General features: G+C 33.0%; 1 protein-coding gene across 3 annotated transcripts in view; it reads left to right on the plus strand.

Annotated features, from left to right (window-relative positions):
• LOC149068937 (transcription initiation factor TFIID subunit 4-like) overlaps positions 1-17,622 on the plus strand; it is a 44,102-nt gene that overhangs the window by 19,613 nt on the left and 6,867 nt on the right. For all 3 annotated transcript variants that reach the window (XM_089250566.1, XM_089250564.1, XM_089250565.1), the window contains 10 exons: positions 1,324-1,443; positions 2,547-2,636; positions 5,503-5,652; positions 6,534-6,671; positions 8,193-8,458; positions 8,711-8,880; positions 13,201-13,331; positions 13,605-13,730; positions 14,343-14,399; positions 16,527-16,643. In XM_089250566.1, coding sequence (XP_089106692.1) covers positions 1,324-1,443; positions 2,547-2,636; positions 5,503-5,652; positions 6,534-6,671; positions 8,193-8,458; positions 8,711-8,880; positions 13,201-13,331; positions 13,605-13,730; positions 14,343-14,399; positions 16,527-16,643 — 1,365 coding nt within the window. The remainder of the gene's footprint in view (positions 1-1,323; positions 1,444-2,546; positions 2,637-5,502; positions 5,653-6,533; positions 6,672-8,192; positions 8,459-8,710; positions 8,881-13,200; positions 13,332-13,604; positions 13,731-14,342; positions 14,400-16,526; positions 16,644-17,622) is intronic.

Genomic DNA, 17,622 nt, shown 5'->3' on the forward strand with positions numbered 1-17,622 from the left:
TTGTTTAGCTGTGCACCATCCTGTGCTTACTGTAAGGTGAAGATGCCGACCCTTTGGTGTGCTACTCTGCATTTTGTCAGTGTGCTTGTTTTTTTTCTCCCTTCATTGTTACCCTTGTGTTGTCCTGCTTTTGAAACTTGTACTTAGGTTTTGAATCTTTGTTTTTTTGCTTAAATTGCTTATATGAAATGTGACAGTCTACCTAGTTTGGTTGTACAGTTTGTTTTCTCATTAGTTTTGAAATTGTCAAAACATTTCGTCCAGAAAATAAAAATTTTATTCAAAAGAATTTTAACATGACAATTGATATCTTTACATTTTGAATACTTTGTTAGTAGTTGGACCAATGCTGTAACGCTAAATATAACTCCATCGCAGTTACTTATTATCCTGCATATGATTGAGTGGTAGAAGCATTTTGTACTTTTAACCTCCCCGCCCCTATTCACAAAGTCTCGTATGAGAACAGTTAAATTTTCTCCTTATACACAGCAAACCCTTAATTTAATGAAACTTTATTCTATGGACAAATTTATAAAAAAAATTCTGCAGCTACCTTTTTTTTTGCACTGCTTCAGGTAAAATCACAAATGCTTTCAAATCATTGTTTTTAAACATTAACAAATCTAATATGGGTAATATCAAAATAGAATTTTTAAGATGCAATGACTCCTTTTGTAGATTCACTACTTATTGACGTTGCTTATTATTTATATTAACACTGATTTGAATAGGCATTCATAAAGCTGCCAGCAACAAAAAAATCTTTAATATTATGACGAATGCCCATTTTTTCCAAGCCACTGTATCCTTACAGAAAAAATATATTTTAGGGATATTAGACCTACATGGTTGAAAATTTTTCTTTTTGGCGTTTCATTCATTCGACTGGTAGACAAGAAATGAGTCTCTTCAATGTCTGGTGGTAATGGTACCACTTCGACTAGCACTTCTCCGACAGGATTGGTCAGTTGAAAACAAATTTTTTGATTGGCTGATCTCTTTGATGTTTAGCTCTGGACAGAATTGATTTGTAACTTTTATTTTGCTTATTACTGGAGAAAAAACTGCTAATTTCTATTTTTTACTCTTCTGTAGAGCCAATTTTCACCACATTAGCCTAATATCCCGAAAGTAATGTATATTTCTGTAAATAATATCTATGAAAGCCTGGTGTATTTCATAAACTGTATTTTTATCAATTATAAAATATTTTTCTTGTATGTATTTTTGTAACATTCTTTGATTGTTATAAAAATACATATACTATATATATTTATTCACTATCAGTTTACAAATTTTAGCTTTTTGTTTTCTTTCCAGATGTCTTCTGAAGCTGTCAAACAAAAATGCCGGAATTTCCTTGCTACTTTGATGAAATTAGCTGCCGAACAGCCAAAAAAAGTAGCAACAAATGTAAAAAGACTGATACAAGGGCTGATTGTGAGTGAAACTGTTTATTTCTGTTTACATATACTCTTTTGGGGGAAAAAAAACTATGAAGCACAATGAAGAAAGTGTCGGTTTTTATTGACATTCAATATATGTGAAGCTCATACACAGATAATGAAATTATTAAAAATCCGTAGGATCCATCAATGGCTAGCAATTACACATTGAATGTTCAAATCAATAATTGGTGACCATTCATGTTTGTATAAGTCAATCTAAGGAGTGATAAAGATTCCTAATCTCATCTTGCGATACATTCTGCCAGACATTCACCAATTGTTGCTCCAGATCAGCAACATTTTGGGATGCCCGAATCTGGCGGCCTACCATGTTCCATACATGTTTGATTGGCAAATGGTTCAGTGACCTTGATGGCCAAGGAAGACTATCAGCAGCACAGAGGCAGTCCAGAGATAGGCAAGCCATAAGGGGCCAGGCATTATCTTGTTGGAAAATGGCCCCAGGACGATATGCCATGAAAGGTAATATAACCGTCTGCAAGATATCAGCATATCGTTGAGCTGTTAAAGTTTATGCAGGATGACCAGAGGTGACACTGCTTCATGTAAGGACTGCCCCACACAATCACACCAAGGGTAATAGCTGTATGCCTCTAAATCAAAGGCTAATCAAGACTCCCAGTCCCTCCACACATGGATCCAATGGTTATCTACTCCAACACTGAAGCGGGATTCATCGCCGAACATTGTGCAAATTATTATTGGTTTTCACCAGGGAACTGCAGTTCCGATAATGAGGAAAAGATAAACCGTCTGTGATTCTTACCTGTTTTATACAATGCTAGTAGAAATGTATGCTATGACCAAAGTTAACATTCATTGACCTTGAAAACTTAATCATTTGCATACTTGAACTTTGCATGTAAATTCCTTTATATCATATAAAGGAATTTACATGCAAAGTTTTGAGATCAGATTATTTTTTAGTGGTGCTTTATTTTTTTTTTTTTTTTTTTTTTTTTTTGCTAAAGAGTTTATCTTGATTTTATCTAAATCTCGATGGTATCACATACCTTTGATCTAATATTTATTGTGCTTCCAATATGTTGATTATTTTCTTTGTTTGCTTATTAGGATGGTACTGTTCCTCCTGAAGATTTCACTACCAAGTTACAGAAGGAATTGAACTCGTCTCCACAGCCATGTCTTGTACCATTTTTGAAGGTAGTTACACTTACTTTTTTTATGGCAGCAACTACTACAGCAGTCATTTTCTAAAACTACCTGTACAGAATTTTTAGCTAATAGTTGCACAAATGAGTTGAATATTGAAATTCTTAAGACCAATCTAATGTTATCAAGGAAACATATTTTGTTTACTTGATATCTTCGGCTAAGAAAAAACTATCTCATTCTAATGTTGTGTTTATCTATCTTTATTTATGAAATTCTTGTAAAGCTGCTTATACATTAGTACACCAATCAATTCTGAACCACTTGTAAGATGTTAAAAATGTGGAATGAACTGTTATTGAATCGATTATGTCAATCCATAGAAATTTGATTTTCATTGATTACACAGGGGTTCTCGATTCACATCATTGTAGGTTTCTTTGTATTTGTTTGTGTTTGCAAACCTTTAGGCAACATTCAACGCTGCTTGTTCTACTTGAGGATGGTTGGTGGAAAGTTCTATGTTGAAATGATTCCCAAACAAATCAGTTACATAATAAGTTCAGCTTGTTAATATATTTGTATAAGTAGCTGAGTTTTCCTGAAAAGTATTATATTTTGGTTGTTTATTTGATGCTAAAATGAGCAATTCAGTGGAATGTTTGTATGGATATAAATGTGTGACCAATAAAATAAATAATCACATTGAGTAAAACTAGCTAACTTCATTTCACATAATTTATGGAGGGGGGGTCGACTGAACAAATAAAAAGTGTTTGCAATTGGTAAAAAATTTCAACTTTACATTATATAAATGACGTTTTCCCTAGATTTTTCAGCATTTTGTGATTTAATGATACTTTTTTTATTCTTGATATGTTCTTCCGAGTTTTGAAATTTTCAATCTCATTTCACATGGGACTTATTTTTTCCAAATCTTCAAAAAAGTCAGTGCTCAATACAGTGTGTTTCGAAAAGAATCAACCGATTTGAAATGTGTATGTTACGAAAAATATTGAACAGACACTTAAGATTAATTTTATATTACATGGCTAATCATAGTTTTTTTACAAACTAAATTAAAGGTGCTCAATATGTCCGCCTTGGGATGCAAGGCATATGTGTATACGGTAGTCAAAATCATCCCAAACTTTTAGGAGCCTATTTGCTTCCACTGCGAGTGGATTTCTGTGGATTACATGTGTGAAACTCTGTTGGATGCGCTCTACATTTTCGTCTGACATGCGGGAACGGCCAGGGGATTTTCTTTAAATAGATAATCCGTGTCTTGGAATTGTTTATATCATCGCCTAATGCTCTGTGGAATAGGAAGTTCAACACCATCGTATTATTGACGAAAAGCACGATGGACAGTTGTTATGGACTCACACTTCACGAAGCTTAGAACACAAAACGATTTCTGTTGTGCAGTTGTCATCTTGACAAACACTGAAGTGGCAGCCGAAGGAAGAACATTAGTGCTATTTGTCAGCAACTGTGTGAAACTTGAGATTTCATCTTTCTACCTATACATTATTTGATCAAAACGGATTAAATGCTGAATAGTTATGATTTTTTTTAAATCGAATGTTTCTTTTTGAAATACCCTGTATATTAATACAGTAAAACCTGTCAACGGAATCACAAGGGACCAAGATTTTTTTCTATTGAACACAGGCTTTGGCTTAATAGAGGTTCAGTTGACATAATGTATAAAATTATGTAATTATCTCATATTTAATTGAAATACAGTATCATGAAAACAAATCAATTGAAAATAAACTAATTAATTTAAATTTACATAAAATAAAGTAATGTACATTATTTACTTTATAATTACAAAATATTTAGGTTTTTACATCATCTCTATGAAACTTCATCCCACAAAGTTCTTCATCTGAAATGACTACACTTACATTCTTTTTGGCTTTCTCTGAAATTTTCAATGAGGGTGTCAATATCTGTCGTGTCAGGTTCAGTTTGTACATTGTCTTCTATGTTTATGTAATGCTCTGCTCCAGGGCCATAACTAGGATTCTTGTGAAGGGGGAAACACACACACACACACATGATTCGCTATCCCGACCACTATAAATTCAATGATTTTCCCACGTAAAATTTTTCTTCTCATAAATTTTGCCGCACGAGCAGTTTCCCGGCTTCCCTCCTATTCCAGCTTTACTCAGCACTTGCGATCACAAAAAGCAGCTTGCATACAATTTTGTAAGTCTTGTATATCATTTCGAAATCTAACTTTTACACTAATTTCTCCTATAGAAAAGCCTGCTTTACCAAAAAATTTTGTTACAATTTCAGAAAGCAACTGCTTCACTACATATGACTTTTCAAAAATCACAGTATCAAGTACAATAATGGTTTTTACAAATCTAAGGGTGGGTGAAGTAGAACTCGCACTGACAAGCAGTCATTGCATTAAAAATATTGATAGAAGCATTAATATTTTGTATGATCCTTTCGTCAATTGGTCGCAAAACAGTCGAAGTGTTTGTGTGAAATTTTCTGTTATAAGGTCAAATTTTCCTTTCCATTTAATCTAGGTTTTTCAATGTGTGTTTTGACATTGAAATCACTGGACCATGATTTTTTTCGTTAAAGACAGGTTTCCCTTAATACAGGTTTTGTTGAAGAGAGGTTTCACTATTAAAAATATTTGTTTAAGGTGCAAATAGCAAAAAAGGGGTATGGTATACCTATACAAAGGTTCAAATGGCATATACGAAGGTTCAAATGGAATATACAAAGGTTCAAATGGAATATACAAATAAGTTTTTGAATATGAAACTTTATTTGCTGTTCTATTTTTGTGACCCTATCAATTTTTTTTCACTTACTCATGAACTGTGGGAATAGTTATTTCAATGTTCTGATTTATTTAAAAAAAAATTTCCCTTCACAGAAAAGTCTGCCTTATTTAAGACATTCATTAATAACGAAGGAGGTCACTATAGAAGGTGTCAACCCTCCTCCTCCTACTGCATACATGATGCCAACCTTTGCCATTGCACAGCAGTTGCAACAACAGCAGCAGCAGCAACAACAAAGTCAAGTAAGTGAATGATATATTTTTGATTTTTTTCCTGAAAAGATTTTTTAATGATTTTCACTTTGAATTGATTGTGTGATTAACAAAGGGTCCCAAGGTGTCGTTCTCAAAAAATTAGAAAAAAAAATGTAAGTAAACACGAATTTAAGTCAAACAAAAAATAAGTGGCGGAATGCAATTAGTAAAGCCGTGTAAAAGTATCAACAAATCATAAGTCTGCTATTCATCACTTCTCATGTTTCCTGTTGATATCTATTATAAAACTTATTTTCACTTTCTTTCCTCCAGTTTCTCTATTCTAGAAACTAGTTATTTCTTTTTTTTTTCCTTTGTATGCACTGTTTGAATGACGCCACTATAACACTCTAGGATGTGCTTGATTTTTAATTCATTCTTGGCTTCTAGTGGCGTTCAAAATATTAATATTTACAGGTTTTTTTTCTGTGACCCATAATAATTCTGCCTGATTTTTTTCTATTTTTGTGCATGTTTAAATTAGTGAAATTAATGCTGTTTTTTTTTTTCAAAACTTTTTGAAGACATCACCACAGTACCCTTTCCTTGTAAGCCATTTTACCTCTTCACTACAAATTCAAAAAATTTCAACCATATATATCTAATGATTTACAATTGGTGATATGTGTGCAGCATTATTGCTAATTGTTTTTTAATAGCAGGTTTGCTTTTTGTTTTTTTTCTATGCACTGTAGGACAATTTTTCAAAACTCCCTCTCATATACTTCAACAATATTCTATAGTATTATTTTGTGTTGTATACACTGCAGCAGTTTTACCTTGCATACATATAGCTTAGCGGGAACATTGGAATAATTTCTGTACAATTAATGATGTTATATAAAGGAATATTATATCTGTTATTACAGACGGAACAACAACACCAACCTACGCTGATGGTGCAGACCTCTACAGCAAATATGGCAAATTCAGCTGTCAGAAGTGTGTTGACTGCTCAGCTTACTCAGCCAGCTGCAGCTGCCCTTCCTGGTCCTATGGCAGTTGCTGTAAGTGTATACTGCATGTGCTATATGTGCTCTTCTTATTTCTTTGTGTATTTTTTTTCTTACTGTCCAACATGTAAGAAAAATTCACTGTGCTAACAAGTTAGCCTTTTTTGCTTGAAAAAATAAATACAGAAGAGCATCAATTATCCAAAACAATTGGAGACTGGGAGTGTTCGGATAACTGATTTTTCATATAACCAATTGTAAAAAAAATTATACCAGTCATAGGACCAATATGAAAAAAGGAACAGTGATATTAAACACAAAACTGTATACATTTTTTATCACACATCTGAGAACTGACTAGCCTAGTTCGACAAGTTCAAAATGGTCATTAAAGTAGGCCTGCAGTTTATGAAAATCCAAAGTTTTTTTTGCCGTGAAATCTTGCAAACATTTTAAAGACAGCAATTGAACAGTGTTACATTTTTCTTGTTCTAGCCACTTCATAGTTGCTCAAGGCAGTGAATTTGCCTTCTAGAACGCTTCCAGTTAACCAATGTTTCGGTTGATCAGTATTCGGATAATTGGTGCTCTACTATATACAGCTAGACCTCTCATGACAATTTTACTGCTGGAGACCAAATAAAAATGACTTCATAAGAGGGGATGACTTGAAACCAAATCGACTCAATTAATTGGTTATAGCAGAAATATTAATAGTATTCACTAATTAATAATATGGAAAGAACTTTAAAAATTGACTTCATAAGCAGGTTGACATTCAAAGTTGTAGACTTTATTCCAAGGTCTAATGGTGTATATATAGATTAAATTTGTCTGTACTGTTTAACCCTTTGACTGTGAGAAGAGTCGAAGAAATTTTTTTCGTTCTGTGGGGATGACAAAGGTCCTTTTCCAGTTTTCTTTTCTGAAAGATATACGGCAATCAAACTAAGATGTTGCAAGTGCAGTACAATTGGGAAAAGGATTGATATGAACACAAAATCTGGGTTCAAACCCATAGCCACCAGTACACTAATGAATGAAGGCAGACACTCTATCACCACACCAGTCCACATACTCGTCCCATACAGTACAAGAAAACCTGTAGGAGATAGAGAAATAATATAAAATGTATGTGAACTGAAACTTGTATACGTATGCTCTCTATACCTCATTTTAAGAATTTCATCTTAAAAAAGACATTTAAAATCATCCCAGGATGATTGAGCAGAGCACTATGCTCGTCATCTGTGAATGATGGGAGCTCTTTAAGGGTTAAAATGCTTCTGTTGTCTGAACCAGGGTTTTATTAATTTGGGGGAAAGCAGTGGATCTTATATATTTCAAAAAATTGTCATGAAAAAATATAAGTGGGAAATTGCTTTTTAAACGGAATATGAACAGGTATTAGTAAAAGATTTGCAACCACAAAAATAAGTCCTAAGTTTGTAAAACATTCTAAGAGGGGAATGTTCTAAGCAACATCCACTGTATTTTGCGTGTCATCTAATAATTGAAATCACTTTTTTTTGGTTTTGTCTTTTTGATCCTTAAAAACTTGCTAATTTGTTTTAGCCAAGGGTTGCATCAGTTGTTCAAAACCAGAGCATACCTCGTCCAGCTCTACCAACACCTCCCACAATAGTGACCACAAAGCCTATGACTATTGTGTCACCATCAGTTGTAAGTGCTGCTGGTCCTGGTGTTATTACAACTGTTCCCTCACCTTCTGTGACAGCATTCTCTACTCAATCAAAAATCTCTCTTCCGAAACCTTGTGTTCCCTCAAAGTCTACCTCATCAGCAAAAGACAAAAAAGCTGCTGCAGCAAGTACTGTAAGGTAAGTAATACTGTAATAATGTTTTCTCTCCTTGATCCAATATATTTATTTTGTAGGGTGGGAATTTTTTATTTTATCTTTTTTAAATAAAAAAATAATTTATACATGCAAATCATTTTATCTGGTGCAAAAAAGGAAGAGAGATTAAAAAAATTTTTAGTAAGTAATTTTAATTGCTTGCTTGAGTATACAAGTTCATATGCTACCCATTTATATTCTAAAAAAATAATTTTTATTTTCAAATATTCACAGAGATGAAGATGATATAAATGATGTTGCTGCTATGGGTGGTGTCAATTTGATTGAAGAAAGTCAAAAAATCTTAGCAACAAATTCAGAGCACATAGGAACACAGATAAGATCATGTAAAGATGATAACCATCTCCTAGGCAATACTTTACAAAGCAAGATCATTTTGATGGGTAAGTTGATAGAAATTAAAAAAAGCTATCTTTCTTTAGCTTTGTTCATTAGTTTTACAAGTTGAGTAATAGTTCTTGGGTTTAAAATTCTTGGGGTTTTATATGGCATCTCAGGAAAACATGTTGAGTCAATCATTGTTTTTATACTAGTTTAAAATTTTCAAAAGAATGCATGTTTTCTAAGCTGCCTGGAAGCTTGAATTTAGTTCATACACCAACTCTGACTTCAAAAAGTCTAGATCTTGGCTCCAATAAAGGTGCACAGTATTTGTGCAGATGTAATTATCTTTAAACTATTATAAATTTTGGTTTGTTTGTTGTATGTATAAAATAACTGTATAAATCAATTTCTCAAGCCAGAAATGGAATTAAATCCAAACACATGTTTGTGTTTCTTGCTCTAATATTCATTACGTGCACTATTCTCCTGCGTTAAAAATTGGTGGGTTAGATTTGCATAAGCTCGGCATATCTATATCATAGGTGCCAATCTTCAGATTTACCCGGAAGCCTTCCAATTTTTCAGCCTTATTAAAATCTTCTGGTCGTAAATCAGATTCCTTCGATTTTTCGTATCTCCATGAAAAGATCCCAAAAAGTCCTAAAATTGTGCTTTGTTTGAATGGAAAACCCTTAAAAAAATATCCTTCCAGTCCTTGCAATTCTAGGCTGACCATATGCTCGGAAAAAATATGGGAAATCACAGGATTTCAATTACCAAAAATCAGTAATTGTCACAAAATATGATGCCAAAAGCAAGCAAAGTTCCCAATTACTGCTAAAAAATGCATTCCATGAGATTTATATATGGCCACCCATCCCAATCCAAAAAAAATTCTTTGGTTTTCCCTTTAATTTGTGTGAAATGTTTTCTTTGATGCAAAGTATGTCATCACATGATGAACTAAAGATTATTCGTCTGTGAATTGGCACCTATGCTATGTGTCGAGTAACTGAATTATAATATAAAAAACACTAATACTGGTGAATTAGTGTTTGCTAATTGCAATGAATAAAAAACGTGACATGGACCCAAAGTCATGACACTGCTCCAATTGTTTATTGATGATTTCCAATGCTCAGAAAAAAAAAAAAAAATTCTTTTGTACGTATTCTATATCTCCAACTATTTGCTTAGTGCAAGGACTCTGTATAATTTATCAAAACAAGCAGCAATTTTTTTATTCTAGCATTGATGTGAACTGATAGTAATATTTGGGGTAATACTGTGAAAGTAATAATATTAAATAAGTATTACATTATAATTATATTAAATAATAATACATTAAAACCTATCTAAGTTAAACACCTATGATTCCATTGAATCTGTCCGATATAGTAGTACTGTATTGTGGGCATTTTCTAAGTTGTAGGATTATGGTGCGTTCCATTCAAAACCATCCAATGTAGATAGGTGTTCAAGTTGACGGGTTTCACTTTAATTTATCACTATTATCAGGGAAAACACTCACTTCAGTTGTTTGCAGAATACTTGTGGAGACCTGTGATTCAATTAAAGTCTCAAGTCCTTGTAACATTGTGCAGATCTGTATGTGGGAAGTAAAGGGCTATGTCCATTTTTGTCAATATCTGGATAATGCTATTAGTTTGCAGTACTTTCGTTTTACAACACGCATACAGGTGTCCTATTTAAATGAATGACAGATATTCACACTTTATAAAACAAGCGAACTCCATAGAAAGACATACTAAAAAAATCTTTAAATGGCCTCTTTACCTCCAGCATAAAGATATAATCTGCGATGTAATTTAATCCACTTTTACAAATTTCATTCATCAATAATGAAATTTTGAGAAATGGCAAGGGAGAGGGGTTGTTCATGTTTGTTTTTTGTTTTTTTAAGAAATTATTGATTTTTTTTACTTGCATCTATATGCCATTTGATATTTTGAACAAATTATTTTTTTACAATTTATTTTTATTCAAACTTCTCAGGAAAAAGTCTGTAGATAATATGCAGCCGTGTATGACCTACTCTAAGAAATTCAGATGTTTTTCAAACTTATAATCTACAGATTTGTACTTGGGGAATTACAGTACTAGAAAAATTATTGTTGTGGAACAGATTAGGCATAAGTAAAAAATATTGACCTGTTTGAATAGTCTGTATTCAAATTTGTTCTAGGATGTACACGTTTGAAATGATTCATATTGAATTGATTAATAATTTCATACAGAGGACCTTATACTTTTATATAGTCTGACTAGCTGAGTTTGAAAACCAAACTGCTCAGTTGTGTAATTTAATCAGTCTTGAAATTTAATTTAATACAGTGAAACTTGTGCAACAATGCTCAAAGAACAGGGGGAAAGTATTGTTATGCAGCAGGTGATTCTCAAACTTCTGTCACGTGCTGTTCTCTTGTTCAATTAAGTCAAGGTTAATTCGCTGCTCTTCAGAATATTCTAATGAAGAACCACTTCAAAGCACAGACAAACACTTCAAAAAAAACCTGCTCTACAGTATTTATTGTTTTTGATAGAATATACAGTCGAGCCTGTTTATAACAACATCAGATTACAAAAGATCGGTTGTAGCAAATTCTTTTCCATCCCAGTGAACCTGCAATACCAAAACCTTAAATAATGTTTAAAATAATGAATGGCTGCTTTGGGTGTAACAAAGTTTTGTGCAAGAGCAAAACTTTTTTTTCGAGGAAGTAAGTTTATAAAATTGAAAGTTCTTTTTCAGAAACAAAGTCTGTCTGGACGAGAAGTAATACTATACCATTCAGAGAAAGGCTATGGGTGTGTTCTGTCAGTTTCATTTATCTATATAGCTAGATGGTGATCGCTAGCTATGGATAGCACTGGTTCTGTTCATTTTCAGAACCACTCAAATAAAGAGAGATCAGTATAATAGCAGTTTTGTTTATGTCAATTCTTTGTTTTGTGAACCTCAAGACTCACCAGAATAGCTTAATATAACAGGTACACATCATTATCAACAGCTTACCTCAAACAAAGAAGGTAGGTGACACACACTTTGAGAACCACTGATATACAGTATATGAATATGGGTCTAATATTTTATTTAAACCTATGTGAATGTCGTTAGTATTTGTGACACATTAATGGTTTTTATTTTAAGTGTAATCTAATTTCTAAGTCGGTCTGAGGACCACCTGTCCCGTCTTCACAAACCACCTCTAGTCCATGGACTGTAGGTGAGAATTACTGCTTTAAGAGGATTCCTCTCATTAAACTTGGGTTAATTATCATTTGTCAGTCGTAAGGAATATTAGATATTTAGTATGTTTTCAAGTTTTTGTGTGGCTTTGTTATATCCAAGCTCGACTGTATTAACATTATGGGAAGCGTGTGTCAGGACCATAAAGTATATGTTTATAGGGTTAGTGTATTATACATACATGCCAATCTGTAGTACCAAACCTCTCCGTAGTGGCAATGTTCACTGAGAGGAGGGGGATCCCCTCCATCAATTTTTTTCCCTCCATGACTATTTTAAAAATTCAAATCAATTTTCTCATTTCCTTCAATTTCACCATATCAGGCATTTACCTGGCTCTGAGAAACATTTAAAGTAGCCTTTTGTTTACATTTGGGCCTGTTTGCCATGAATATTCCTCACAAAATCAGTGAAATTTCTTCAGTTTTTTGGAACAGGATGCTATCACTCCTTTGTTGTCATCAACATCCCTCTTCTACTTTCTTTGTAGAAACGCATCCATGAAAAATGTTATGAAGAAACTTGGTAAATTATTATATATTTCTGCTCATTCATTTTTTTGTTTTTTTTCAATTCAGCAATTAAAACGTTTTTGGTGTAACGACCTACCTGAGGATTCAACTTGCAGATGTGCGGACAGCCAAACAAAGCTAACCTTTACAACAACTATCTACAACGAGGTTACTTCTCTTCATTCAAATTCAGCTTGATATTCATCCTTTGGAGATGCAGTCTTTGCGTGACATCATTTTGTACTCAATTGGAGATATCTCTGAATTCTATTATCCTATAAAAACAAATACTGTAGAAAAAACAGACTTCCATAGTTTTTCGCGATCCACCATAATTCCTTATTTTATGGTAGAAATCTGTAGAAACTATGGACATTCCATAGTAGTTGGCAAGTATGTTTTATAGGACTTTCATTGCATTCCCTTTTTCTTACATACACACATGATATGATTCAACAAATTATCAATTATCGTTAACCCCAAATTTTTTTTTTTTTTTTTTTTTTTTTTTTTTTTTTTTTTTGCATATGAAATGTAAAGACAAATTGCATATGAGAATTAATGTCTTTGTGTTTTTCCCCTTTTTAAATTTACAGCTCAAAGACTTGGTGTCTCAGATGTTTCTAATGATGCGATCGCCTTAATTTCACATGCTACTCAGGAAAGGTTAAAAACCCTAGTAGAAAAACTGAACATTGTTGCTGAACATCGAACAGAAAACATCAAAGTAAAATTTGAAATTTATTGTACCATTAGTTATTTGTGTCTTGAAACGCTTTTCTTATCATGCATGCATATACAGTAATAATACTCCATATAATTTTTAAGGAACAAAAAATTATTGTTATTAAAGATTTATTATTGATGAAATCTGGTTTAATATGCATTATTGCTATGGGAAATCCCCCAAACTGAAGAAAAATAACGTTATTTTGTGGATTATCATTACATGAAAATTCCACTGATTTTATGTATATTTAAATTTACCTGTTTTATCTAGATGGATCCAAGATATGAAGTTACTCATGATGTCCGAAGTCAGGTGAAGTTTCTTGAGGAATTGGACAAACTTGAAAAAAAGAAACATGAAGAACAAGAGAGAGAACTTCTACTTAGGGCAGCAAAAGTAAGAACAAATCACATAGTCTCATGGGCTGCAATGGAAAATCAAGTCTAGTGAATATGTAGCAAAATGATCTGCAAGATTTAACTATTTTTGTTGTGATTATTCTCTCTGGTTAGTGCGAGACAGCTATAAATACTTTTCAGAGATGCTGCTGAGTGCTATAGCACGTGAAATACTCAGAATTTTGGAAAAGAATGCATAAAAATTTGGTTTGCTCATTCCATGGAACACATTCCTTAATAGTAGACAATGAAAGTAAGAGAACCTAGTTATAAGCTGGTAATTTTTTCTAATGAACCTTTGGATTGAACATGTTTTAGAAATAATTCACGGAGATACCAGGGAATTATTGGGGGCAGCACTTTCATTTTTTTTTTCGAGAGAGAGATGTACTTTCACTCAAAAATGACACAGATTTGCCAATAGCCTAGGTCCCAGGGTACAGGTGAATTGGAGTACAGCGGCATTTGCTTTTGAAAGCGTGATAATTTCATAGTCAACATAAAAGATAACCTCTTAAGTAAAGTTCCATCTGCATTCTGACCCCACATTTGATATTAGCTATCAAGTTTTTGAGAAATCAAATGATTTACTGACAATTTCATATTTCAGAGTCGTTCTAAACTTGAAGATCCAGAACAGCTCAAGCTCAAACAAAAAGCCAAAGAGGTAAAAAAAATTAAAATCTGTTACAATGATTTTCATTGCTCGTTCATATTGCTTGTTATATTGTGTTTCCAAATTCTAAGACAAATCTTCATTATAATGATAATACTAATGAGTAAATACTTGTTTGTGGTGCCATAGGTGTGGTTAATCTAATTTGTCAACTTAAAGGCTGATTTGGATAATCTGTAAATGAATAAATGTGCCCTTGTGCGATGTCAGGCAATCACAATACCCACACAACTAAACATTGGCTGCACAGTTTGACTATACAGAAATACCCTGACTTACATCACTCGCATTTGTGTCATCTTGTTCTAAAAATTAATTTTTTTTTCTCAAACACATTTTGAATGAAGTTCGAAGGTTTTTCATTTCACGTTCTTGGGTAGAAATGTTTTCCTATGAAAGTTGAGTGAAAAAAGACAAATAGCTATGAAAATAATGAAGAACATCAACAAATTTACAACTCTCTTCATCCTGAAGGTGGGATGAGGAGAACCTGGTGGGACATACCAGGTTACTTCATTTACCTCAACTTACTTCCTCAATTTTGGAACAGATCACTGACATAAGTTAGAGTGCAATTGTATCATGATTTTTTATATTTTTTTGCTTTCTGAGTTGTAATGTTTATTTTATATATTGTTCCGGATAATGTCCCACACAAGTCCTTGAAATGAGCAGAGGATATGAAACAATTTGCAGGACGTCAGCTGTTTATTCACAGAAACAGCTATTTATAAAAGCAGAGATCTTCACAAAACATAACCTATAAATAGTCTTTGGTCTTCCTACTCTAATTTCAACAACAGTGATAGTTCCGGAAGAGCGGCACCACATTTATAAGCAATAGTATCTTTCTAGAATAATCTGGAAGACTCAATTGAGTTCATGTTTCTGGTTTGGTATCATCATGCCACTTTATCGGAGCTGTCGCCAAACGTTCCAACTTGGTGATATTTTGAGGGGTTTACAAAAAAATGTGTTATCGATTATTTACAGGTGCAAAATGGCAAATAATAAAACATAATCATTATTTACATAATTATCGCAACAATGCAACCTATAATACCCAGTGCTACCCGGGTTTTCTTCAATTACTGGGAGGATCGAAAAAGTGGCAAACCATTATAAAGGAATGAACTTATCATACATAATACTGACAGCATTAAAGGAGTGGCAAACCATTATAAAGGAATGAACTTATCATACATAATACTGACAGCATTAAAGAAGTGGCAAACCATTATAAAGGAATGAACTTATTATACATAATACTGACAGCATTAAAGGTGTGCCAAACCATTGTAAAGGCATATGCATGTCTGAAACGCATTGCTAGGGAACCATGATAACTAAAGTAAACATTCCAAAAGTGATCATTGAGGTCCAGGAACCATTGTTGCCCGACAGTGTTTTGCCCCTTTTGGGCATTTGCTCAGCTCTAATGAGCTTTTAAGTAGCCTATCATTCAAGTTGGGCCCTGTTTGGTATATGTGTAAAATTTGGTGAAGATCGGTCTAAATTTGAAGATTTCTATTGAGAACAGATGCAGAATCAATTATATATATAGATAGATAAATTGTTCTTCCCAGAGCCATTTCACTAGCCCAACAGTTTTGGATAAAGAAGATAGATTTCGTCTAAGACTTCATTATTATGATGGCTACTGTTATATATATTTCTACCTAAAATTTTTATGATACTGTGCTCTGTGCCCAGGCTCCCGTCCAAAAGTTCTCGGCAAAAAAAAATTCTGGGAAGCACACTTATATTAATGACAATGAAACCCTTCTTACGATGATCACCCTCTTTTTTTTTACATTCAAATACTAATTCTCTGGAAAGTAACTTATTCATAATTTTGCGTTAGGAATAGTAGCTTGACTCTTAAACTGTGATATAGTCAGAAGTATTATATATTATTTCCAGAATGAAAGTCAAAAACCAAAAAAAGCAGACAATACAAGTGTAGGGAGCTGTGTGTGTGCGTGCACGCACACTTGATCAATATGGATATAATTCAAAAATTAAATTAAGACTAACATATTTAGTTGTTCGATATAGCTAATTCCAACTATTGCACATTTATCTTTTTTTTTATTATTTTTTTTCTTCCTTCTATAGATGCAAAAGGCAGAAATTGAGGAACTTCGTCAAAGAGAAGCAAACATGACTGCACTGTTGGCCATTGGTCCAAGAAAAAAACTGAAAACAGACTCAAGTTCTGGAAGCTCCAGTCAGGTGAGTAAATTGATATGTGGTTTCATAGGAATGAGTTTTTATTTGTAAGCTATATAAATAAGCAAAGTTTGAATTTATTTTATGTATTGCTGAGTATTAAAAAAAGAACCGTCTCGAGCTGACAAATCTCATGCACACTTGCTGATGCACAATGGTGGCATTGAATATTTCCCATTAACTTTTAAATGCACAGCTTTGAATATGTGCAAAGGGTTCTTTCATTTTTGCAGCCAGTTAAAAGATAAAAATTCAGAATCGCCTTTGCACATAAGGTGAGGTCATATTTTTTTCCATTTCATATTTTGATTTTGCTGGTAGAAGTCCCAATTAACAACAACTCATTGTTTGTTTGTTGCAGAGAATGTGTGGTTGTGATTTTACTAATTTTTAAAAATATTTTGTTTATTTCTTTTTTCTCTTGAAGCTTGTCTACCAATTTTTTTTTCTTACTGTAGTTTGAATGACAAGAAGATAGTTGTATATTTGAAAAGAAATATTACTCTAATACATTTCTTTTATATGCAATTTTTTGAGGCTTTGTACATCCTCTTTAAGGCCCTGTATAAGCAGTACAATTCGAAATAGATTTTTTAAATGATTTTTCTGGCTTTTTATATGTGTCAGTAACTATGAAAAAAAATTCTCAGATCGAAAAAAAATCATGCATTTAAGTTTTAACCATGGGAAATATTCAATATGACTGCTAGTTTATCTATGGTTTTCCTGAGTGAAGACAGCAAGAACAAATCTTTAATATCACCATCTTATTTATCTGTATTGCCAGAGCAACCATTTCTCATGTTTAAAAGTAGGAAGAAATTGTTTTAATTTCTTCCCTCTATACATTTGGGTATGGAATGACATTGTTTTCTTGCATCTGCTGCCATAAGTGGGTACAGGCTCTTCGAATGGGGAGGGGAAATGTCACTGAGGGTATGTGTGTGTACAGGGCATCCATAATTAAAAGACCCTATTTTAA

This window comes from Pholcus phalangioides, unplaced genomic scaffold (assembly GCF_987345545.1).
Source record: "Pholcus phalangioides strain wild (caught in Gottingen) unplaced genomic scaffold, Ppha-v1.0 ptg000024l_1, whole genome shotgun sequence".
Classification (NCBI taxonomy): Eukaryota; Metazoa; Arthropoda; class Arachnida; order Araneae; family Pholcidae; genus Pholcus; species Pholcus phalangioides.